Source organism: Fusarium keratoplasticum, chromosome 11 (genome assembly GCF_025433545.1).
Source record: "Fusarium keratoplasticum isolate Fu6.1 chromosome 11, whole genome shotgun sequence".
Lineage (NCBI taxonomy): Eukaryota > Fungi > Ascomycota > Sordariomycetes > Hypocreales > Nectriaceae > Fusarium > Fusarium keratoplasticum.
Window position 1 is genome coordinate 1,252,425 of NC_070539.1, and position 23,309 is coordinate 1,275,733.

The 23,309-nt window shown below is 51.9% G+C and overlaps 7 protein-coding genes across 7 annotated transcripts; 3 read left to right on the forward strand and 4 right to left on the reverse strand.

Annotated features, from left to right (window-relative positions):
* Window positions 1-902: 902 nt before the first annotated feature.
* On the reverse strand, window positions 903-2,557 carry NCS57_01323500 (uncharacterized protein; the record flags this gene model as incomplete). The annotated part of the gene is made up of 3 exons (XM_053062880.1): window positions 903-1,200; window positions 1,249-1,905; window positions 1,956-2,557. The coding sequence occupies 3 exons, from the start codon at window positions 2,555-2,557 to the stop codon at window positions 903-905; spliced, it is 1,557 nt and encodes a 518-aa protein (XP_052907775.1).
* A 372-nt stretch (window positions 2,558-2,929) lies between these two features.
* NCS57_01323600 (FSH1 domain-containing protein) lies at window positions 2,930-3,873 on the forward strand (the record flags this gene model as incomplete). The annotated part of the gene is made up of 4 exons (XM_053062881.1): window positions 2,930-2,983; window positions 3,045-3,374; window positions 3,438-3,536; window positions 3,583-3,873. Exons 1-4 carry the CDS (start codon window positions 2,942-2,944, stop codon window positions 3,871-3,873), a joined length of 762 nt encoding a protein of 253 aa, XP_052907776.1. The 5' UTR covers window positions 2,930-2,941.
* A 1,261-nt stretch (window positions 3,874-5,134) lies between these two features.
* NCS57_01323700 (Carrier domain-containing protein) lies at window positions 5,135-12,150 on the forward strand (the record flags this gene model as incomplete). Its single annotated transcript, XM_053062882.1, has 6 exons — window positions 5,135-5,423; window positions 5,488-5,872; window positions 5,932-6,110; window positions 6,162-10,861; window positions 10,909-11,229; window positions 11,278-12,150. 6 exons carry the CDS (start codon window positions 5,135-5,137, stop codon window positions 12,148-12,150), a joined length of 6,747 nt encoding a protein of 2,248 aa, XP_052907777.1.
* Window positions 12,151-12,345: 195 nt separating this feature from the next.
* Window positions 12,346-13,254, reverse strand: NCS57_01323800 (uncharacterized protein; the record flags this gene model as incomplete). Its single annotated transcript, XM_053062883.1, has 1 exon — window positions 12,346-13,254. The coding sequence occupies one exon, from the start codon at window positions 13,252-13,254 to the stop codon at window positions 12,346-12,348; it is 909 nt and encodes a 302-aa protein (XP_052907778.1).
* A 4,123-nt stretch (window positions 13,255-17,377) lies between these two features.
* Window positions 17,378-18,172, reverse strand: NCS57_01323900 (2EXR domain-containing protein; the record flags this gene model as incomplete). Its single annotated transcript, XM_053062884.1, has 1 exon — window positions 17,378-18,172. One exon carries the CDS (start codon window positions 18,170-18,172, stop codon window positions 17,378-17,380), a length of 795 nt encoding a protein of 264 aa, XP_052907779.1.
* Window positions 18,173-19,158: 986 nt separating this feature from the next.
* Window positions 19,159-19,842, reverse strand: NCS57_01324000 (uncharacterized protein; the record flags this gene model as incomplete). Its single annotated transcript, XM_053062885.1, has 1 exon — window positions 19,159-19,842. The coding sequence occupies one exon, from the start codon at window positions 19,840-19,842 to the stop codon at window positions 19,159-19,161; it is 684 nt and encodes a 227-aa protein (XP_052907780.1).
* Window positions 19,843-21,268: 1,426 nt separating this feature from the next.
* On the forward strand, window positions 21,269-23,236 carry NCS57_01324100 (HET domain-containing protein; the record flags this gene model as incomplete). Its single annotated transcript, XM_053062886.1, has 2 exons — window positions 21,269-21,632; window positions 21,684-23,236. 2 exons carry the CDS (start codon window positions 21,269-21,271, stop codon window positions 23,234-23,236), a joined length of 1,917 nt encoding a protein of 638 aa, XP_052907781.1.
* Between the last annotated feature and the right edge of the window lie 73 nt (window positions 23,237-23,309).

The window sequence follows — 23,309 nt, forward strand, 5'->3', positions numbered from 1 at the left end:
CGGAACAATTGAATGTATTGACGCCTAATTATTGCTGATCTATGAGTGAATTGTTTCATCAACTGCAGCTTACAATTCCAAACGCGGCATTTGCCCGCATTGCGGCTTGGCTCCCGCAGCATCTGCAGAGACCAGTATTTCCCTCACTGGGCCTCTTTCCACTTCTCAGCTCAACAGAGAACTGAAATTACCATCAATTTTGCCGAATGTGATACAAACCCCATCACCTTAGATGTGATTGTCGCCATCGGCCACCCTACCAAGTTAAGCATCACCGAACCTACATCTGACCCATCCATGCCCACGTGTCGTCCAGGTTGACTCAAATGACAGCAGAGCCTCATACCACTATGATTATCGCTCAAAACCATATCGGAGGAAAAGTGGCTCGACTGTGGATCTTCGGTGTTCGGCTTCCAACTTGGCAGGACCCTCAGATCATGAGCCTCAAGCGAGTGGTATGATGCGAGCCGTTGAACCCACCTGCACCCGGGTGTTCCTATCTTTGATCTTGGCTTTGATCTACTGATACATCCTTACCGATACCAATGATAACAAGTTGTCCATGGATCTCAGCCTGACTGTTGATGTTATCTACCCTACATCTTTCACGTTCCACTTCATGTACTCCAGCAAACCCCCTACCCTAAGTGGACTTGGCTCTCATTTCTGACGTATTTTCCTCAATCACTTTAGTTTATTGCTACCCGAGATCCGTCAGTCTTCTAAACAACCAGGTTGTCGTCCAAAGCCCACCACTGGTTCATGACTGCACGAGGCTGATTCAACAGGCGAGTACACTCTTTCGTTTAAATGACGTCAATGCATGTTCTTATTTCATTAAAAAGACGAAAAACACAATTTATTACTAAGTATCTTAATACATGGCTCCTCGTCCTCAACTAGGCAAACACCAACAGGTCATCCTTAGCCGCCATCTCTTCCAGGATGAATTTGGCTGCGACTTCTCTGCCTTCCCCAGCATCCCTGCACAACCTCGCCAAATCTTCTGCCTTTTTCTTGATTGCCTCGGAATCTTTCCCCATGATGACATCAGTCAATGCCTGGCTGAGGTCCTTGGCTGTCCACCTGGGCTTCGTTTTCCTGCTCCCAAGTCGCCCAATGCCGAGCATCTCGACACGTTGGGCAAAGTCATAGCAGTCTGTCCATTGGGGAAGGACGACTTGAGGGGTCGCAGTGCTATGGCAATTAGTCCATGATATTCGAAAAAGGGAAGGGGTGGCATACATAACTGCTTCGTTGAATGAGTTAGCGCCTCCATGGTGCACCGCACATACGACATTGCCTGTTTGTAGAATCGAAATGGGCTCAGCGGCGACCCAGTCAACGATTCTAACTTTATCTTTAACAATATCTTGCCCAAGAATGTCCATCATCTTGGCACTCCTCTGTGCATTGATGCCCTTGTGAGTTTTTAACTTCCACAACACTTGAAGGGGGCGTTTCGATGACATCTGAGTCTCTTCCATGACTTTCTTGATAGCACATGCCATTTCAATCATTTGCTGCTCGTCAATCTGACACATGGAACCAAGGTTGATGTACACAGTCGGGCCTTGGGCTAGCCATTTCTCCAGCTCAGGGTGCGATTCCTCGATTGGCGACGCGCTTCGAAGGATGGGCCCACAAGGTAGGATATTATCAGGCAGTATTCCCTCAAAGTCGAGCTCCGGCAGAAAACCGACGACAATCTTCAGGTCGTTAGGTCTGCTGCGCTGGAGATCGATCGCTGTCTTGAGATGGATGCCGAGGTTGTCTTTCAAGTGAGCGGTAATCTCTTTTCTTTGACCGGATGTGATCCAGAGATAGGCCATGTAGAACAGGAAATAGATATTGAGAGGGATGAGGTGCCACGGCACGGGGTAAGAATATCCAGTAAACAGTCTACCGACTCATCAGTCGTTGATTGGTATAGGAGAAGGTTTGAGACATACGCGGGATACTTCCAGAATCTTATACCACGTCGCTGCTCAGATGCGGCAAAGTCCTTGATGGTGTTTGGGCTCAGAACCATGTACTTGACCTGCAAATGCCACACAGCTGTCAGACCGGCCGTCATGAGCGGGTCCAACACCACAAGGTCCGCATTCACATCTTTGATAATGCCGATAATTGAAGTGACGATCTCCCCCAATTCCTGGCCGGTGTAGGGTATGAATGCGGGAAGAAAGTCCTTGATGGCCTGCTTAGTCGCAGAGAAACTGAGGGGAGTGGAGACAGAATCAGGAAAGCATCCCGCCCGAGCTGGAATGTTGTGCCGCTCAATATAGTTTTGAAGGCCTTGACGGCCCGAGATGCCTTGAATTTCGTGGTAGACGATGGGTCTCGCCATTGGTGTGGATCTTCGGGCATACTCTGAGACCTCGGCGACGGACCCTTCAAAGCCACGAAACGTGGCGAAATGGATCTCAACACCGGGATCGGCCTCAAGGATGGCCTGCGCGGTTGCGAGAAAGACATTGGATTGGCCGTGCTCAATATTTGTGAGCATCAGGACCTTGCGCATACTGATTGCAGGGGTAGCTTGGGCTGTCATTTTCATGTTGTTACGATTGCGGAGTTCGAAGAACACGATGAGGTTTCGCTGAATATGGATGCACATCGACAAATAACACAAAAAGAAGAGGACAAGGGAAACTGGTCGCATTCGTTCTCGCACCTGGCACGTTCAAGCATGTTACGGTGAATTCCCGACTACGACATCAATCTAAGACACGTTATCGCCCATTGAGACCATGTGGGTCGAACTATTGAATGGCAGATTCCGATTGTCGCTGCAACCACCCTGTTTGGGACCACCGCTTTCACCGGAGGACGGTGTGAACTCAATCAACTAGCAGGCAGATCAGAAGTCTTAAGAGGGAGAAAAGCAAAGGGTCTTTCTGGAGAAGCATCGACTTACTGGCCACCTCTTCTCACGATGAAGTTTCTCTGCCTCCACGGCTCCTATGGGAGCGCCGCTGTAAGTCCATACTCACCACCCGCCGCTTACGTATCATCACATCACTGACTATTGCCTGCAGAACTTCAAAACCCAGCTTGGTCCATTCACCGACGTAGTGCAGAGTTCTGGCTCTAGCACGTTCAAATGGATTGACGGCGGACACAGAGCGGTACCGCCGCCTGGGTTTGAGGACTACTTTGGTGCTCCTCCGCTCTTCCGCTTCATGGATTATGATGGAGTCGGGGCCTTGGACGGCCTTATGGTCAAGATCCGTGATTTCCCCAAAGGCATGACTCCCGAGGACACGATCCGGAAGCTGCTGGGTGAAGAGAATATGTTTTCGTTCGATGCTGTGCACGGCGCCCTCGAGAGGCTGCATGAGATTATTGACCAAGACCCCGAGATTGATGTATGGTTCTAGATGGCATTGATGTCAGAGGTCAAGATCAAGGGCTGATAGATTGGTATACAGGGAATCCTAGGCTACTCGGAGGGAGCCACCACCGCTGCGAGCTTGGTGCTTGAAGAACGCCGACGATTTGAAGAAAAGGGGATTCCCCGTCGCATCAAGGTCAGTAATCAGTGTGTATCATGATCCAAGACTCATGTCCAGATAGGCTGCCATCTTCTTCGCTGGCTGGCCTCCTATGCGCCTGACCGATGACAATCGTGTCGAGTGCCTACTGGCAGATGCGTGCGAGGACATCATTGATATTCCCACGTGCCATGTCGTCGGATGCAACGATCCATACATCCAGGGCGCCATGGCGCTCTACGGCATGTGTGACGAGGATACCGCGGCCCTCTTTGATCACGGCAAGGGTCACACTCTGCCGAGGGATACGAGAACCATCAACGAGCTGGCCACGGCTATCACTGATACGATAGTCAAGGTTGGGAACAATTGAGGGGTTGCCAAACCGCTGGGGAAGGGCGGGGTGATTTTCTAGATTGAGTTAGGCAGATGATCTCGCCGTCAGATAATAATGGAATGCATTCATATTCATGTCTAGATGTAGTAAAGGTGACTTGCAAACATACGACCTGACTCGCCTGGAGGTCTTACCGCACGCACGAGGGAGCGAGACAGGATGAGGATGCAACTGTATGCGTACCATTAACCGATGCGACCATGACAAGACAAAAGTTCACCGACTCGGTGTGGCGGGATGCCCCTGATCACATCTGACAGCTGTCTCTGGGGTGGGAGGCATACGCAAACGTGTAAGTAACGGAACAAGCCGGAAGATAGGCCCCCAGCTAACCCCACGATCAGTACACACTAGCGTTGGCTCTCATTCGGCTCGGCACTGCAAGTTCGGTACTGCAGGTCGTCAGTCCATGTGTCAAATGAAAGTTGAGATAGAGCCCCCGCGGACTAAGACCAAGGGAAATTAATTCGATTACCAAAAATGATGAAAAGTGATCTGATCAAGCCTCGGCCTAAACTGAATGCGCATATGAATCCAAGACATGCCGTGATGATCGACGTAGCAATCTACGCGAGGTGGGGGCGTGGCGTAGATCTCGGCCTTTTCCAAACACCAATAACTCTTGCCCCTGTCTCTTTGGACCATACATAGTTCGGAACCAAGAAGAGCCGAAAGGCGTCGGAAAGTGGGCGAAAGCAGTCGAGAAACGATTCATAAACTATCGCATGCCATCCCATCGCATCATCTATAGCTAAGCTGTGAACGGCGAGATCAACTGCCGATGCAAAGGGCCAGGGTATCGACGCCATGATCGAAAGGGTCTCGGTGTAACAGATACATAGGATTCGGTTCCGTATCTGGGTCGAGTCTGTATCTGAACCAAGGGAAGTGATCTGCTCCTCCTATCTCTTGGCACACGATGCTCTTGTCTACATGCAGTAGAGGTAGCAGTACATCCTTGACTTACGGAATTCCAGCGGCTCGGTGCAATCCAAGGGACTGACTCTTGGCTTGATGTTTCCATTAAGGCGGTTTATCAAAAACGATGAGAACGGCGAATATTGAATAGCAGAAGCTGAGTTCGGTCATGGGAGTGCAAGGGTAAAAAAAAGATATAGCTGCATTGATTTCCTTCCTTTGCTTTTGCTTCATTTGTTCCGATATCTGTCAACCCAATTATTTCACACAGCTCCTGGGCTTCTCGTAGCATCTTTCAAATTCAAATCCACACATCACAATGGCAGCCAACCAAGAGCCCCAGCTAGCGCCCATCGCCATAGTCGGCATGTCCTGCCGGTTGTCTGGCGACGTGTCTAACCCCGAAGACTTCTGGACACTCCTGTCTCGGTCACGAAGCGGCTGGCGAGAGATACCAGAAGACAGGTTCTCCATGGGAGCCTTTCACCACCCGAACCCTCAGAAGAAGGGGTGCATCAACGCCAAGGGGGGTTACTTTATGAATCAGGACCTGTCGCGGTTCGATGCTCCGTTTTTTAACATCACAGAGCAGGAAGCCTTGGCCATGGGTGAGACAATATTCTCGAATACCCCCAAAATGTCTTGCATATTTCCTAACATGTCTTGTTATAGACCCGCAACAACGGCAGCTACTCGAGTGCACATACGAGGCACTTGAGAATGCTGGTGTCCCCAAGGAGTCAATCGCTGGCCGCAACATTGGCGTCTTTGTTGGCGGTGCCTTGTCAGACTATCGCATGGGTACTCTACGTGATGTGAACAGAGTACCAATGTTTGATGCCACTGGCAATCACCAGTCCATCCAAGCGGGCCGTTTGTCTTACTACTTCGACTTTCATGGCCCCTGTTCATCGATAGACACCGCATGCTCATCGAGCTTGTATGCTCTCCATCAGGCTGTGCAGAGTATTAGGTCTGGCGAATCCGAGCAGGCCATTGTGGCTGCTGCCAACCTGCACCTCCAACCCGATGATTACATCTCCATGTCGATGCTAGGGTGAGACACATTGTTCTTATTCACCCACAAGTCTTGATTCATGATGCTAACCAATCAAGTATCTTAAATGAGCATGGAAAGACCTTTGCCTTCGATGAACGAGCCAAGTCTGGCTTCGCCCGTGGTGAGGGCGTCGGGGCCCTACTTCTGAAGCCTCTTGACCAGGCTCTGAAGGACAATGACAAGATCCGTTCAGTCATTGTCAACACTGGCACAAACCAAGATGGAAAGACTGTTGGTAAGTAAACTCGCAAAAGTTTCGAAGCACACCACACTTACACCCCCTTAGGCATCTCAACGCCAAATGGCGAGGCTCAGGAGCGTCTCATGCGTGATGTCTACGCCAGGGCAGGCATCAACCCCGAAGACGTCGGCTTCATCGAAGCCCACGGCACGGGAACAAAAGTGGGTGATCCCATCGAAGCCGGTGCCCTCTCTCGCGTCTTCGGCAACGGCCGCACCAAGCGTTTTCCTCTCTATATAGGGTCCGTCAAGACGAACGTCGGACACCTTGAAAATGCTAGCGGCATTGCATCCATCATTAAGGCGACTCTGATGCTCGAGAAGGGCTTCATCCTGCCTAATTTCAACTTTGAAAAGGCGAACCCCAACATCCCCTTGGATCAGTGGAACATGAAGGTTCCTATCAACATCCGTCCTTGGCCAAAGAACAAGCGGTTTATCAGCATCAACAACTTTGGCTTCGGAGGGTCCAACGCACATGCTGTTCTGGAACGCCCGCCTACTTCTCTTTCAGATCTGCCGATGGAGTCCAAGAATCAGCGTCCCAAGCTCTTTGTCTTGTCCGCTCACGACGAGGGGGCACTCAAGCGCCTGGCGTCGCAACTTGGTGTCTACATCGAGCAACATCCCGAAGTCTTCCAGAAGCGCCTCATTCGAGACATTGCCTACACGCTAGGCGAGCGTCGGTCTCATCTACAGTGGCGAATTGCCCTTACATCAACATCTCTTGATGAGCTCGCCTTGTCACTCAATGGCATTGACGCCCTGCCAAGTAGAGCAGCCAAGGTTCCCAAGCTGGCTTTCGTTTACACCGGTCAAGGAGCGCAGTGGGCTGGCATGGGCCGTGAGCTGCTGAGTAGCCATCGCATCTTTGCTGACACAGTCAACGCTGCCGACGACTGCTTAAAGAGAATGGGTGCCAATTTCTCTCTGATTGAGGAGCTAAACAAGAGCAAAGACGAGTCGCAGATCGGAAAAGCACACATCAGCCAACCTATCTGTACGGCGGTTCAGCTGGGCCTAACAGCCTTGCTTGAGTCCTGGGGCATCAAGCCTTCAATGGTGGTCGGCCACTCTAGTGGTGAGATTGGAGCTGCCTTTGCCACCGGTGCTATCACTCTCGAGGCTGCTATGGCTGCTGCTTACCACCGCGGCCAGGCCGCTCAGAAGGTGAAGGCCAAGTTCCCGGATCTCCGGGGCTCCATGATCGCTGTCGGTGCTGGCCCAGCCGAGGTGAAAGACCTAATCCAGTCTCTGGGTCTCACCTCCATCGTCGTGGCGTGTGAAAACTCGCCCTCTTCCGTCACAGTATCTGGAGATGAGGATGCCATCGATAAGCTTGCTGTCGAGCTCGAGAATCGCAGCATCTTCAACCGTAAGCTGCGTGTTGATGTGGCTTACCACTCACCGCACATGCAGCTCGTCGCTGATGACTACATGGCTTCGATCAGCAACACCACGAGCCAAGATTGCGACGGCGTTGCTTTCTACTCTTCCCTGAATGGCAACAAGCTCGACTCAACTGTCGCTCTTGGTCCATCCTACTGGGTTGACAACCTCACCAAGCCAGTCCTTTTCTCGTCGGCTTTGAAGGAGCTCTACGAAGACGGCCAGCCTGACATGATTGTCGAAATTGGACCGCACTCAGCCTTGGAGGGTCCTATCAAGCAGATTCTCAAGGGCATCAGCAGCCAAGCCTCCAGTGTCAAGTACCAGTCGTCACTTGTGCGCAACCAACACGCCACGACCACAGCGCTCAAGCTTGCCGGCGCTCTGTTTGTCAAGGGCTACCCTGTCAACTTCAGCGCTATCAACGAGGATGATGACGGTGCCCAGAAGCCTTCCTTGGTCGCTGACTTTGCCCCATACCCGTGGGCAGACCGGAAGTACTGGTTTGAGTCTCGCTTCAGCAAGCAGCATCGCCTCAAGCCATTCCCTCGCCACGATCTATTGGGCACACTCGAAGATAACTACAGCGAGTTGGATCCCACATGGCGCAATGTCATTACTGTCGATGACGTGCCGTGGTTGAAGCATCACAAGATGCAGTCGCTGACGACCATGCCTTTAGCGGCTTACCTTTGCATGGTAGTGGAGGCTTCCATGCAACGTGCTGGTCTGCGCGGTATCCCCGCTGAGCAAATCCTTGGATACCGACTTCGCGAGATCTGTGTGTCCAAGGCATTTGTGCTTGACGACAGCTCCGAGTATGAGACGGTTGTGACACTGCGATCGTACGCTGAAGGCACCCGCGCTCAATCCTCTGACTGGGACGAGTTCCGGATCGCCTCTTGGAACTCTAGCAGGGGTTGGTTGGAGCACTGCACAGGACTTGTGGCTATTCGAAAGCAAGACACCTCCAACGCCGTCAGCCAGGGTAGCACACATGGTGCTCGTGCACGCAAGACTGCGGCCGATAACATCCACGGGGGCGAGCTGTCCACCCAAGACTTCTACTCTGAACTTGAGGGCTTTGGTGCCGAGTACGGATCTTTGTTTCAGCTTCAGCCCTCAGGTGGCCTCAAGGTGTCGGGAGAGTACTCTACCAGCGGTGTCACCGTACCCGACACAGCCTCGAGTATGCCCTTCAACCACGAGACTCCCTCGATCCTACCAGCAGCATTCACAGACTTGTTTGTTCAGCTGACGTTGGCCATATTTGGCGCTGGACGAGGCGAGATGAAGTCTCTCTTCATGCCTACCGCCATCAAGGAGCTTGAGATCAGCAGCAATCTCCCAGGTTCGACAGGCCAGCAAGTCCAGGTTGTTGCTCACGGCAAACCCAATCCTGCCAGCCTTGGACCTGTCGACTTCTACGTCGATGTCTGGAACACTGAGCACAGCACCGAGCCTCTGCTGAAGATGGACGGTTTCCGGATGACTCCTGTAAACGGCGACACGGGACAAGAGCAGGTCCCTCGCCAATTGTGCTACAAGATCCAGTGGGAGCAACTAAACCCTCTTGACCTGGAAAGCCCCGGAAGTGAGAAGAGCCTTGAAATGGCTCCTCGTCGCGTCTGCAGCAACAACGCGGTTTGCTCATCGTCGAGTGAAGATCTTAGCGACAGCCCTAGGTCCGTCGGTACACCTGCCAGTAGTCAGGACAGTGCCAGCCAGGATGGCCAACCGGCCGACACGCATTCTCTGCATTTCGCGCTCGACAAGAACGTCCTTGCGGAGCCTATCGTCATCATCTCTGACAAGGACGAAAGTGACCCGCTCGTCGGGGCGCTGGTGAATCTCGCTGATCTCCACACCGGATCCAAGCCTACCATTGTTCCTTTTTCCAAGGTCGAACCTTCGGCAGTCCCATACATTTGTCTGGCCGAGCTTGATGGCCCACTGCTCCATGGGCTGTCGGCTAACACCTTCAATCGCCTACAAAAGCTTCTTCTCACGTCCTCTTCCATCCTCTGGGTCAGCGCAGGTGGCTATCGATACGCCGAGAAGCCTGAGAATAACATGGCTCAAGGCCTGCTCCGATCAGTGCGCTCCGAGGCAAGCAAGACGGCAGCGCTTCTAGACCTAGATCCCAACTCGAGGCTCAATGCCTATGGTCGGGCGGAACTCATTCTTGAGGCGCTGACGACTTCACTTGTCAAGCCACAAGATGACACGCCCGTGGACTTTGAGTTCGCTGAAGAGGATGGCCAGCTTGTGGTTCCCCGCGTCGTCGAGTCCGAAGACATGAACGTCGCCATTTTCCGCGAGACGCAGGACTCGGCTCCGTATCTGCAGGAGTTCGATCAGCCTGGACGTCGACTCAAGGTGGCTGTCGGCACCTATGGAGCGCTCGACTCGTTGTACTTCAAGGAGGATATTGAGCTTCCTCTGGCGGAAGATGAGATCGAGATCAAGGTAGCCGCCACTGGCATGAACTTCAAGGATGTGGTGATTGCCATGGGCCAAGTCAGCAGCCCATACCTTGGTGTCGAATGCAGTGGCATTGTCAGCAAGGTCGGCTCAGGGGTGACATCACTGTCGGTCGGCGACAGGGTCTGCGCTATGTCGCTGGGTGCATACAGCACCTTCGCCAGATGCCCCGCGACCAGTGCCGCCATCATCCCCGAGAGCATGAGCTTTGAGACAGCCGCCTCCATCCCCGTTGTCTACAGCACTGCCTACTACGGCATTGTCAACCTCGCCCACCTGCAGCCCGGTGAGCGAATCCTCATCCACGCCGCGTCGGGTGGTGTCGGCCAAGCCGCGGTCCAACTCGCCCAGATGATCGGGGCTGAGATCTATGCAACTGTTGGCAGCGCCGAGAAGAAGAAGTTGCTGATCGACACATACGGTATCCCCGAAGACCATATCTTCTACAGTCGCAACACAGACTTTGGACCCGCGATCCGAGAGGCCACCAACGGCGAGGGTGTCGATGTGGTCATCAACTCCCTCGCTGGTGATCTCCTCCGCGAGACCTGGGAATGCCTGTCCCACTTTGGACGTTTCGTCGAGATTGGCAAGAGAGACATCACATCTAACACGAGACTGGAGATGAGCAAGTTTGAGTACAACTGCACTTTTAGCTCCGTCGACCTCACACTTGTGGCTACCGAGCGACCCAGGATTATGAAGCGCGTGCTAACGTCCGTCATGAATCTGTTGGCCGAAGATGTGGTGAAGCCCGTCGGGCCTATCATCACCGTTGGAATTTCCGAGGTCGAGACTGCTTTGCGCAAGCTTCAGAGCGGAAAGACTTCTGGCAAGGTCATTGTCAGCCCCCGAGCTGGCGAGAGAGTGAAGGTAAGCGCATGTTTCCTGATTGCCGGTTCAACTGCTAACAGCATCAGGCTACGCATCCCCAAAGAATCTCTACCGTGCTTCAAGCGGAGGCTACCTACTTCATCATTGGCGGCACTGGCGGCATCGGCCGCTCCATGGCCAGACGGATGATCCAGCTGGGTGCTCGACATATTGTGCTCCTGTCGCGCACTTCAAGAGTGACTGGAGAGCTTGGCCAGCTGTCAGAATACGCCAGAACTCAGGGTGCCAATATCTACCTGCGGGCTTGCGACGTTGCCGATGAGAAGAGCGTCGGGGCTCTCGTGGAAGAGTCAGCGCGGACATTACCTCCTGTTCGCGGTGTCATCCACGCTGCAATGGTGCTTAGAGTAAGTGATTGATGATGCTCAATGTTGACCCCAGCTAACATGCCATAGGATGTGCTGTTCGAGAAGATGACATTCGAAGACTATGACCTCGTGGTCCGGTCCAAGGTGTACGGCGCATGGAACTTCCACAAGGCCCTGCTTAACACTCCATTGGACTTTTTCGTGGTGCTCTCCTCTGTAGCTGGCATCGTGGGCAACAGGGGTCAAGCTGCGTACTCGGCTGCCAACACCTACCTCGATGCATTCACTCAATATCGCCTTCGCAGCGGTCTCCCAGCGACATGTTTGAACCTCGGTGCTGTCTCGGGCGTCGGCTATTTGGCAGAGAACTCAGCCAAACAAGCGCAGGTGCTCAAGAACCTCTCAGGCTCCACGGTTGACGAGTCCGAGGTCCTTGCTCTTCTGGAGCAGGCCATCAACGGCAAGATCGGTGTCATGGGCAATGAACAGTGCGTGACAGGGCTTGACTTCAGCGACGGCACATCCCTGCCATACTACGCTTCCGATGGGAGATTCGTCCACCTCCGCCATGCCGCAATCGTGAGGTCGGAAGACGCAAGCGACCTCCCAGCATCGGCATCTCTGACCATCGCACAAGAAGTTCAGAGAGCGGCTACCATGGAAGAGGCCCAAGGGGTTGTGACAATCGGTCTACGCGACAAGCTTGGTGCAATCCTGATGCTGCCACCCGAAGTCCTGCAGTCTCATCAAGGGAATGCTCCTGTCACGGCATTTGGCTTGGATTCTCTCAACGCCATCGAGCTTCGGAACTGGATAACAAAGGAGCTGCAGGCACATCTGCAGATCTTGGAGCTGCTCACGAGTAGTAGTCTAGGCGATCTTGCTTCATTGGTGTTGAAAAAGTCAAGGCTTGGGGATGTCTGGCGTAAGAACGAGGCAGAGACAGAACAATCATCATAAAAATTAGATTATTTATGGTAGAAAGCTATGTTATGATTTCCTTTTGCTTAGGTTACTTCATGTGTAGATCGAGATGCCCATGTACGACTCTAAACAAGAGATTACCGAGTCCATGCTAATTTCTGCGATATTGCTGTCATCTGATTTCCGTCTGGTTCATCTTTCTCAAGCATACGCTTCTAGAAACCTTCATCATCAGCCATCGCACTCATCTTCCGTCACCATATTCTCATTCTCATCCTCCATCACCTGGCTGTCATTCTCGCTTCTTTGTTTGTCTCGGCGAACAAGGAGCCTGACGGACGCCTCAACTGAGAATTGGTGTACCAATTCTTCATGATACCCAGGAGTCAAGTCTCCGCGGCTGAGGTCGGTGTAATGCGAGTCGCACAAACTAGCAAGCTCGCGTATGAAGTAAGTGACAGGACCCTGGCCTGCCCCCGTCCCTGAGTGGTCGCTATACGTATCGTCCCAACCGATCTCAACGTACTCGCCGTCGCAATCGTAAAATACCGTGCTATAGTCTCTGTCTGGCTCTGCCCGCCAATAGACACTCTTATCGACAAGCCAAAGGCCAGGGAAATCCAGCCAATACACCATTTCATCAATCAGTTTTGCTAGTAGACCTCGAGGAGATTCCTCCATCCTCAAGTCATAGATGTATTCCGGAAGGGCATGGTTCCAACTCAGATCGAATTCAAGGGCGAGATTCTCCACCCCCAAGGCGGCCCCGGCCCAGTCAATGCCGAGAAAGGGGAAATTATAAAACATATTAGAGTTCTCCAATGCTCGTTTAGCAAATTCCCAGTTATTGAAAGTAACGCAGAAGACATCTCGGGCGGGGTATACTATGAGATACCACGTATCGTGACCCTCACCCATGACAAGTAGTCCCGGATGAACATCCTCTTCTCCGTCATCCCAGTCGGGATCGCATTGTATGGGGAGCTTCCCCTCGCGGTCGCTTTTGTCGTACAGCTCTTTCCACGCGTTGAGCCGAGAGTGCTTCATAACGGCCGCTCTTGAATCTTTGCAAGCTGTCCAAACCTGGAGCCGAAGCTCGGCTGGGAGTCTTGGAAATAGGCGAAAAGTAGAAGAATCCATCTTAAGGCTGAAGTAGAGCTATAGAAGCCTGAATTACTTGCCACAAGCTTTATGAGTGCGTTTGGGATGCCGTGAAAAAACCGTGCCGAGTCATGAAGAGAGAAAGGAGGACCAAAGGTGAAGCAGTCTGTGTATTTAACGAAGAGGGAGGAAAGAAGGAATTGGCGATAAATATCTTCTTATGTGGGCCAAACACGTGAGTCAATATATGACTGTGCAATATTTCTACTCAGCTATGCGAGAGAAAACTTTATTCCAGTGCCTAACAGGGTGATGCAACAACCCAAGGTTTTTGATCTTGCTATTTCGAAGCCTACCTTGGCACAAGTGGGGTCACGTGAGAACCCCCTTGTGACGTGAGTGCCGAAACTTACGTCGAACTTGATGTGACTCTCACGCCGGGCTCATCTTCCGCCGATTGAGTCATCGAGAAGTCTATCAAGATCATCCTTCGAGACACCAGATTGACACTTCTCCTGGCACAGTCATTAATCTCAAAGCAGTGCTGAACGGATCTCCCGAATCTACCGCAAAGATACGGCCATCCCCTCCTTTGGCAAGACAGCTGTCGAGGAAGCGATATACCAAAAAGAACCACAAGAGCTCAACATTCCGGCCTCCATTCTACCCACCAATCTCTAGAATCAAGGCCGACAAGGCCTCACTTACGTGTGAGTACAGGTAGAGCAACGGGCTCACCGGCACAGCAAAAGGTCGGTGTAGCCATCGAGGAACGGAAGTGGTACGGCAATGTTTCCTTCGTCGCTACTCTGTAGCTACACATCCGGACATCGTCATCCCCTTCGACCCTTCACCGAGCGCAGGCACACGGAGTCTTGTCGGAACAGACCGTTTGAAAGTGGCACCGCGGACCGCCAGCACGAACCTCCTCCTAGCCGTCAAGATCATGATCACCCGCCAACAAGCATATGCCCAGGCTCAACCCAGTGGAATACCGCTCAATGTCACTCACGGTCCTTTTCTTAATGGCCTCCAACATTGCAAGGGTCAACCAAACTGTACAGAGCTTTTCAGGGGGAGTGGCATACCTTGAACTTGCGCTCGTGGTGCTATTCAACTAATCAGTCAGTATTTGAACCATCTGCAATCCATAGAGTATAGACGAGCTTACCTTCATTAACTTAAAATGTTTCTGCTCGTCGCAAAGCGATCACTGGTTAGTCATCGCACCTACCCGGGAACAGTAAAGAGACTGATGTAGAACTCACTGTCCCCTGCTCGTCTCAATACTGGGATACCAGTCAGCATTGCCAATAAATATTGAAAGGTCCAGGACGTACCTCGAAGTTCTCCTCGGCCTCCTCGCGGATTCCTGGCTATGCTCAAGTCAGCCATCAATGCTGTGAAGGGATCTGTGCACTGCCTATCGCTCCACGGCCGAAGCCACCACCAGCACGACCGCCCGCACGACCACCCTGTGCCATCTATCAACCTCCATGGTCGTGACTCAGTGCAGAGCAACTGATGGAGAAACGCGGGGCTCCCCTGGGGTATCGGCTGTCGGGCAGTAGTCCGAGATGTACGACGACGACGACGACGGACGCGGGTCGGATATGGGGAGCGTAGGCGTAGGACAACATGTTTCTTGGACTCGACGACGAAAGCAACGAGCTGGGTGGATCGGGCTCAAGGGCGGGCTCAAGGGCGGGCTCAAGGGTGGTTTACAGAACCGCGATACTGATTCTACAGAGAGGTCAGTGACGACCCTAGGACATTCGGGCCCAGGACAAGGAAAAGAGGACATACGCGGACCATTGTGTTGAGATTCTAGACACGAGACGGAGTACGTCAGTCTCTGGCATCAATTGGGGATTGACGGGAAACGCGTGCAAGTACTTACGGTGGAAAAAGGATTGGTTCGTTCGAAAGGAAGCTGGAACCTACGGTTGAAGTTTTAGAAGACTAAAATCAAGATCAGCAAACTCGGACATCAACAGCGCAGCATGAGGGACTCACGGAGAAGAGGCAAACTGGTCTATACGACGAACACTTGCATTGGGAGATGGGGTCTCACGACGGCGATTGAAGATTGATGGTTAAGAAGAGAGAATCTCCGCAAAGGTTGGCGTTGGTGTTGGTCACGGTGGCGCAGACAATGGAAAGGGAAGGTGCGACTCCCCCCAACCCACCCGACGTTCCTGCTGTTGACGCTGCACCCAAGTTTCGTCGACCCTTGCGATTTCCCGAGGTCGAATCCTTCGACTGGGAGTTGACTTCACACATTCATCAACATCCATCGAAGCATCCGCGAATCAACACAGCATCATTCAGACGCCCTTTTACATTATTTCATCAACCAGCCATCCGCCATGTCCTCTTCCGAGCGCGTTCATCGCCAAGTTCCCAAGCATTGCGGCATGCCGCACAACTACAGGGACCGTACACCAGCTACTGAAGCAACATGAACATCTCAGGATTGGAAGGCCACGAGATTGAGAGCATGCTGACGACCATTATCTTGGTAGTGCACTCGAATTCCCCGAAGCAGAACAGCTGCAGACGAAGAAGGCCACCTCCGGCAAGATTGCCAAGCTCGAACATGAATTCGAATCCGCGGACACCGAACGAGTCGATCCCCACCGCAAGACAAGCCCGAGCCGTCCGCCACTTGTGAACTACCATCAAAAGATCATCAGAAGTTCATCAGAAGTTCATTAGGAGCTCATCAGGAGCTCATCAAAGGGGATGAAAAGATCACGGCGGCCGAACCGGATAAGAACCCCGAGCACGACATCGACTGCGCGATGGAAGCCACCACCGACGTGTCCAAGACCGATGCCGATGGACAGTTCAAAGAAGCCAGATTGGACAAGAGGCGAAACGGTCACATCGGGCACATGAGCGTTGATCTCTGGCGAGTCAGACGAAGCCGACATCCCCATGCCCTTCAAGCAAGTCAAATGGCCATGGGCCTACACAAGCTCGGTCAGCATGAAATCCCTTGCGATTGGGTGTAATCCCGCAAAAAACAAGTCCGCAGAGAGTACAAGAAGGGCAAATGAAACCACATTCCCGCACAGCAGACTGGCTTTGCATCGAGTTCGTTAGCAACACAAGCAGCAAGCGGGCCGGCCATCTTTCTCGAAGGAGTTATTTGAGCCAGTGGCGGAACACGCAGAGCAAACAGCTTTCTCTACGGGAGTTAGTTGAGCCAGATACAATGTGGCGTCGAGTGCATTGGCGAACGGAACTGGCAGAGTGGCTTGGCATCGAGTTCATCGGCGGGACGAACAGGGCGGCCAGCTTTCTCTACATTTCTCTACGGGAGCTAGTTGAGTCATAGGCGGAGTGGCAAACAGACGAGCAGATCGAACAGCTTTCTCTGCGGGAGTTAGTTGAGCCAGAGACGGCCAATCCTACCTAGCTACGTGCAGGTTTGGTTGAGTCATGTTGTTTCAAAAGGCCCCAACCGTCCAGTTTTCTCTGAGGAGTTTTCTGAGTCGTGGCCAGTCTCTCTCAGCCTTAGTTGCGAGTTTGATTGAGCCAAGGTCCAGTCGCAGCTGAGCAGGGATGCCAGTGTGTCTGAGTCCAGAAAGGGGCGCCTCCATCAGGGCTAAGGGGAGCCTGGAGGAAGGGCGACGAAGGCGGACTCCTACAACCTCCACGTGGTGTCGCCCGGGGACCTGGTCTCTTGTAGACTTCAGGCAATGTAGGAGACGCAAACAGTGGTGGTCAAGGCCTGGGGAAGGTGTTTTGTGCTTGGAATGATGCGGGGCCAGTCCGTAGGCATTTCTTTGAACAAAGCCGTTGTGTTGGAATGTGTAGAGAGTGTCAATTGACTTCGTTATGTCCCTTTCCACCTCGCAGAGGCCCTTGAAGGATCTACCATCCTGCGCCCCAAGGATGACGTGACTCAACCCCAGTTGGGGCGACATGACGTTCGAGCTTTGTTCTTCGAAGCACCGCCTAATCCAGACCCTTCACGTCACATCGAACAAAAGAGAGTATATGTACTCAGGTGTGAAGAGGCAAACAAGGCAACCACTTAGCTAGCACCTATGGGCAGTGATGGGGACATGAGTTGGCCAATGTTTAATTACACATCGTCGGTTCCGCGTTCACTTGCCAGTATTATTGAACCAAGTGCCTCAATTGTTAAAATCTAACTCGACTCAATGTTCATATCAGACCTCATACTCCGTTTTGATCCATCGACATCGCCGACAACCTGGTTGTCTCGACGAACCAAGAGCCTAATCCACTCCTTAACCAAGAACTCGGAGGGGTCGGTGGCCCAAAAACCTGGGTCGACTTCATCGTCGCCAGCGCGCATGTAGCGCCCCGTGTAATCCTTATCGCCCAATTCCCCAAGCCTTCGTATGAAGCACGCCACAGGGCTCTCGTTCGCTCCACTATTTGGATCAGGGTCGGTATCGGAAACCTCGATTTGAACGTACTCGCGGTCGTAGTCATAGAATACCGGGCCAACTTCCCTGTCAGATGTTGTGGACCAACGAACATTCTTGTCGATAAGCCACAGTTTGGTCCAAAATGAACAGTCTGCTAGGTTTTCAAGCATCCTCGCCAAGTAACCTCGAGCGGATTTCTCCTCCTTCAAAGTGTATATGTTGGCTGGAAGGAAACGGTTCCAACTGGGGTCGAACTCGATGGCGAAATTTTGCACACCCAGGGTTTTGGAGGCACTGTTGGCGAAAGGGAGACTATGAATGATATTTCTCCTATCCCCTGACCAAAAGACTGATTCACCACTGTCGGAAGTAACACAGAAGATATCTCGTGTAGGGTAAACCGTGAGATACGACTCATCGTGGCCCTCGCGTACAGTGATCATCGCTGGGGGAACAGCCTCTCTTCCACCATCAGCGTAGTAGTACTCTGGGACCCTCCTTTCCTGTTGTAGATGATCGTTCCACTCCCTGAGCTGGTAATGTTCCATGATGACGGCCCGCGACTCTTTGCAAGCCGCCCAAAGCCCTGCATGCCATAGACAGGCGGATCTGTGGTCTAGGTTGGCTCGACCATGGTTGTTCAACCGGTTGAACTTGTCCCAACCTAGCGGTACGAGCCTCTTGTTGTTTCCAATAGTACAGTAGTGCAATCCAGATCGGTGTCGTTGAGACGGGCGCAAGCATGCCTCCCAAATGTGCAGCCGAAGCTCGGTCAGGAGTCTTGGAAATGGGTGAAAAATGGAGGAATCCATCTTGCAGGTTGTAACTGAGGTAAAACAGACTCGAGCCTTTGCCGGAACGTTAACGACTATGTTGGAAATGTCATGAAAAGACTAGTGAATCGAGAAAATTGGAGTCTAGTGAGCGAAGTGGCAGTCTGTGATACTAGATGGAGGGAAGTCCGGGAAACAGAAATGAGGGAGGTCAACGATTTGCTTTATAGATGAAAGAAAAGCCAATGAGTCAAATCTAGACGACTCAAACTCTCCAGGGAGACGGGCGCAGAAAAGTTTATTCCTGTCCTCAACCCGGTGAGTCAATGGCCGAGAAGGTTCATGATCGAAAGCTTACTCCCATACACTGCTCATGAAAGTTCTCGGCGATGAGAGTCACGAAGCCTCTGTGATGAAGACTTGCACATTGCATTCCGCACCCCATGCCTTGCGGCCAAACAGATACCAGTGTTTACCTCCGAAGTGAGCACTTGGAACTCGACGGCTGGCATCGCAGGGTGGCTTAAGAACATTTAGTGATAGCGTTTTGGCGAATTGGATCCTCCTGTCGCCCTGTAGGTATTGAAAGCTTATTCTTTATCCACGTTGTCAACACTCTCCTAACTGTGACACTGAATCATCATTAACGACGACAACAAGGTGTCCCCGCCTCCCATTAATCACGGATGCGCAAAATGCCATCAAATCCAATATCCAATGTCTACACCATTCTTAAAATACACTAGCCACAAGGATGCTCACTACAGGGCGCTCTTATACCCTTCCTGCTGATTCTTCCAGTACTTGTTGGTGCCACCCTTCTGACCAACAACAGGATCAAATTCAGGGTTACGGACATTCCACACCGCCTCGAATTCTTCTTGAGTACTAGCTGTCTCCTCCCAAGTCCATGAGAAGCCTCGTGGATAGGCTCCCATCATTACAAACCCTCTGACGGGAAACTCCGACACTGCCACTCTTGCATTTTCCACCGTGATGCCGCGGGCCGCTCCAGTCAGACAGTCGGCTTCGATATGGGTAGCAGCCGGATCGTAAGACTTATGTGAAACGCCAGCTGGGATGACAAAGAGGTCGCCGACGTTGACCTCGAGGTTCAGACCACCCTCCTCGTAGGCATCTCCATAAGTGTGCTTCTCCCAGTCGTCACTCAAGTCGGCTACTCCCCAGCGAATTCGACCAGGCCCAGAAGTTACAACCATTACTTCATGGGTTTGAGAGTGATAGTGCGACCTTTGTTGGCGGCCGTACTTTGTCACCCACTGGACATCCCAGTCGTTGGCACGGAAGGTATCAAAGACGGAGGTAGCATCGATTTTGCCATCGCGTACGAAGACATTCTTGTAGAGAAGGAGAGGTTTCGGAGAATTGGGGACAAGTTTCGTGGGCTTGATATTGTAGACGATGGGCTCTGGGAATTCCGGCATTTTGGCCAAAGAGGTAGTGAGACAAGACAACAGGGGGAGGGGAATGTGTAAGGCACAAGGCGAATAGCTCTATGCGACTAGCGATTAATAAATCCCACAAGTTCAATGACATTCAAAGCGGGTGGGAGCAACAAGCGACCCTTGGAAGCATTTATAGACCGGATCGTGTTACGAGTCCTGGGAGGAGAGCTACGGATCGACCACGGCAAGATATCCGACACTCGAGAGTCAACTTGCTTATCGGATAGTATAAACGCGGGGTCAAACAATTAACTAGGAAAGTCATGCCGGGAATGGTAGGCTGGATTACAAAGGCGAACCATAGCTCGACTCAACCCGTCGGCCCATGAAGCCGGTGTCATGATAGCTTGAGCGATAACATGTGGAATACAGGCCAATAGGTCAAAGGTCCGCCATCGAACATGTCAATAAAAAGGCCTTTTAGTGATTCAATCGGACGAGAGAGTCCCTATCCTTTGCTTCCAACACCGCCCCTATTTACGAGTGTCGGCGAAGCCCTCGCCAGCATTCCGTGATCATTGAACTCGGCCCAAGGTGCCGGCCGATCCTTGTGACACGGAGAAAGATGCCGCTAGCGTGATCCTTGCGCCCACGAAAGGAGCATAAGACACCAATACGACGGCAGTACATTATGCCCGCCTTCTATGACCCTTATATTATAATAAAAAATCCAAAAATAATCTATAAAAGATTAAGTGTTATTATTAAATATTTTATTAGTTCTCTCTTTATTTTCTATAAATTTTTTTCTTATAAATTACGAGCGTTCCCTAAGAGTTAGAGGTACTCTGGCCTATTGGTGTCCCATCTTTTTCCTGGACCGCGTGCGACTGCAGTAGTTGTTGCTGGCATTAGGTTCCTTACAGGGATCTCGGCCAATTACGACAAAGATCTCGGTGCCCACGCCTAAATTGAGCTATAGGCTTAACGCACTGTCACTAAGCTACGGAGTAGAGAGTGACTCAAATAACGCCCTAGCAGTGGAGACCAGTACGCCTCACCACATTCAAGGACATCTCAAGCCCACAGCAGATGCAAAGGGTGTCCTACCCGGTAACACCGCTCATCGCTCATCTCACTCTCGATCAATCAATCATGTGCACAGCATGCTGTAGAGATGAGAAATATGCAGTCAAGCGTGATTTGAAGGAACATCAAATTCTGACAACATTGAGATCGGTGAATTACCCCAGTGATGCCCAGGACGCATCTTGCAATTCATTTCCCTCCATACAACAAACAACACCCAATAATGATGCTCCTCCAACACTCAACTGCCAAGCAACTCCAGACAGCCTTGTCATTCCCAAAGCCACATTCATCTTCCATTTAATCCCTCACCTCACGACTAACATCAATCTCAATATCCGCATGCCAAGGTCCCTCATTGGCAACACCGGTTAAAATGGACATGATGGATATCGACTCGGACGAGTCCTCGGATGAGTTAAGCCGTATTTGCTGCGTCTGCTCAGGAATCACGGCCCAGGCCTTGACATCGACTGGAGGTTATCGCCATGTATCAAGCCGGGTTGACCTAGCGAAGATGCAACCCTACTGCGATCTGTGCAATATTCTGTCTCACCAGATCTGCCCAAGTCCCACCAGCGTCTTTAACAAGTACAGAGTTGGCAACATTAGGAACCTGCGACTTGGCACTAGAAGATCGGGCATACGTCAGAGCAACGTGGTCACCGTGACGATTGATACAGATGATGAGGGGACGTTGTCAGCCGAAATTGATATTTTGGAAGTTTGGACGCCTCGTGGTGAGATATTCTGATCCACATTACCGATATCAAGACTCACGGGGAGACTAGGAGACCCAGCTGCAGCCCTCGGGCTCCCTGTGCTCAATACACATCTCACCAACACCAAGTCCACCGAGACTTTTCAGTTCATCCAAGCATGCCTAGATGAGTGCAATGCGCATGATTGTAAGTCTCCTCTTCGATTGGAGACTTCGCAGTCAGCTCCGTCTCGACTTCTGGACGTCGACAACACAGTCCGTCTCATCGATGTTGGGAAGGTCTGCCCTCCCTACGTAGCCCTGAGCCACTGCTGGGGAACCAATCTGTCACAGTATATGACTGTCTGGGCGAATTTGGCTCAGAAGAAAACTAGCATTGATTGGAATGCTTTGACACCAACGTTCCGCGACGCTATCGAAATCACCCGCCGTCTGAAGTTGCGCTACATCTGGATCGATGCCCTGTGTATCGTACAAGATTCCAAAGAAGACTGGGCCAATGAGTCGGTGAAAATGGGCGACATCTATCACAATGCATTCATCACAGTCTCAGCAAGCCATGCTCGGGACGGGTTCGGTGGCTGTTTCAACGCCCAGAGCGCCGTTGGACTGGGAGAAACCTTTATCACTATCACCAACCAGGACCAGTCAGGCCAAGAATCGTCCGTCATCTTGACCAGTACCTTGTCATCCGATCCTCCCCGTGTAGTAGAGAATAGCCCGATCAACAGTCGTGGCTGGGTTTATCAGGAACGCATTCTCTCGCCTCGGATCGTTCATTTTGCCTCAACCCAAGTCGTCTGGGAATGCCGCAAGACCTACCGTCTCGAGAACCTCAGGCCAATGGTCTTACCCACAATTCCTTCTATGATTCTCCGGCCAGACACCGTGGACAGCGCTGTTATGGCTGAGCGGTGGCACAGAGGAATTGTCGAGACGTACTGTAGGCGGGCGTTTACCAGATATGACGACCGACTGGTAGCTCTTGCGGGAATTGCACAGATCTATCAACTGCACATCAAAGACCAATATCTGGCCGGATTATGGGAGTCTCATCTTGCGTACGGGCTGTCCTGGGGACACACCCAAAGACCAAATCACAAGCCCCAGGGTCGGCGACACCCAAGCTGGACGTGGGCGTCGCAAGATGGAGAAATCAGATGGTATCCCATCTCCCACTTTGCTGCCGATGCCGGGTTCTCTCTAGTGGCTAACAACCTTGATTTTGAGCTGATGGCTAGGAAGGAGTTTAGTCCAGTCAAGGGCGGTTACATCACTATCAAAGGCCGAGTTGCTCGAGTTACTCGAATAGACCCCCTCCAAGTCACAGCTTTTGGAGAGGTTGACTTTTACCTGGGAAACATTGGAGGAAAATTCTTTGCGGACGAGCTGCTAGAATTGCCGCACATCTCATCAAAGCTACCAGAAGTGCTGGCTCTTGCGCTCGGGCATGTGGATGACTTCGCCTCACAAAGTACGCGAGTCCTCGTGTTAGTGAGTGGTGGGCTCGGGAGCTCAGCCTATTCGAGAGTAGGGTATGGAATAGTAAATGGGTTTGGAAGTACGGCAGCTTGTGTCGAGTTCTGGGCTAAGCAAGCACCGCAGCAGCTTGATCTTTACTAGGCTGCTTGGGGAGTAGAGTTGCCAAGAAGCGTAATTTAACTCTGTACCTGAAACCGACACCTTTGCTGTCTTC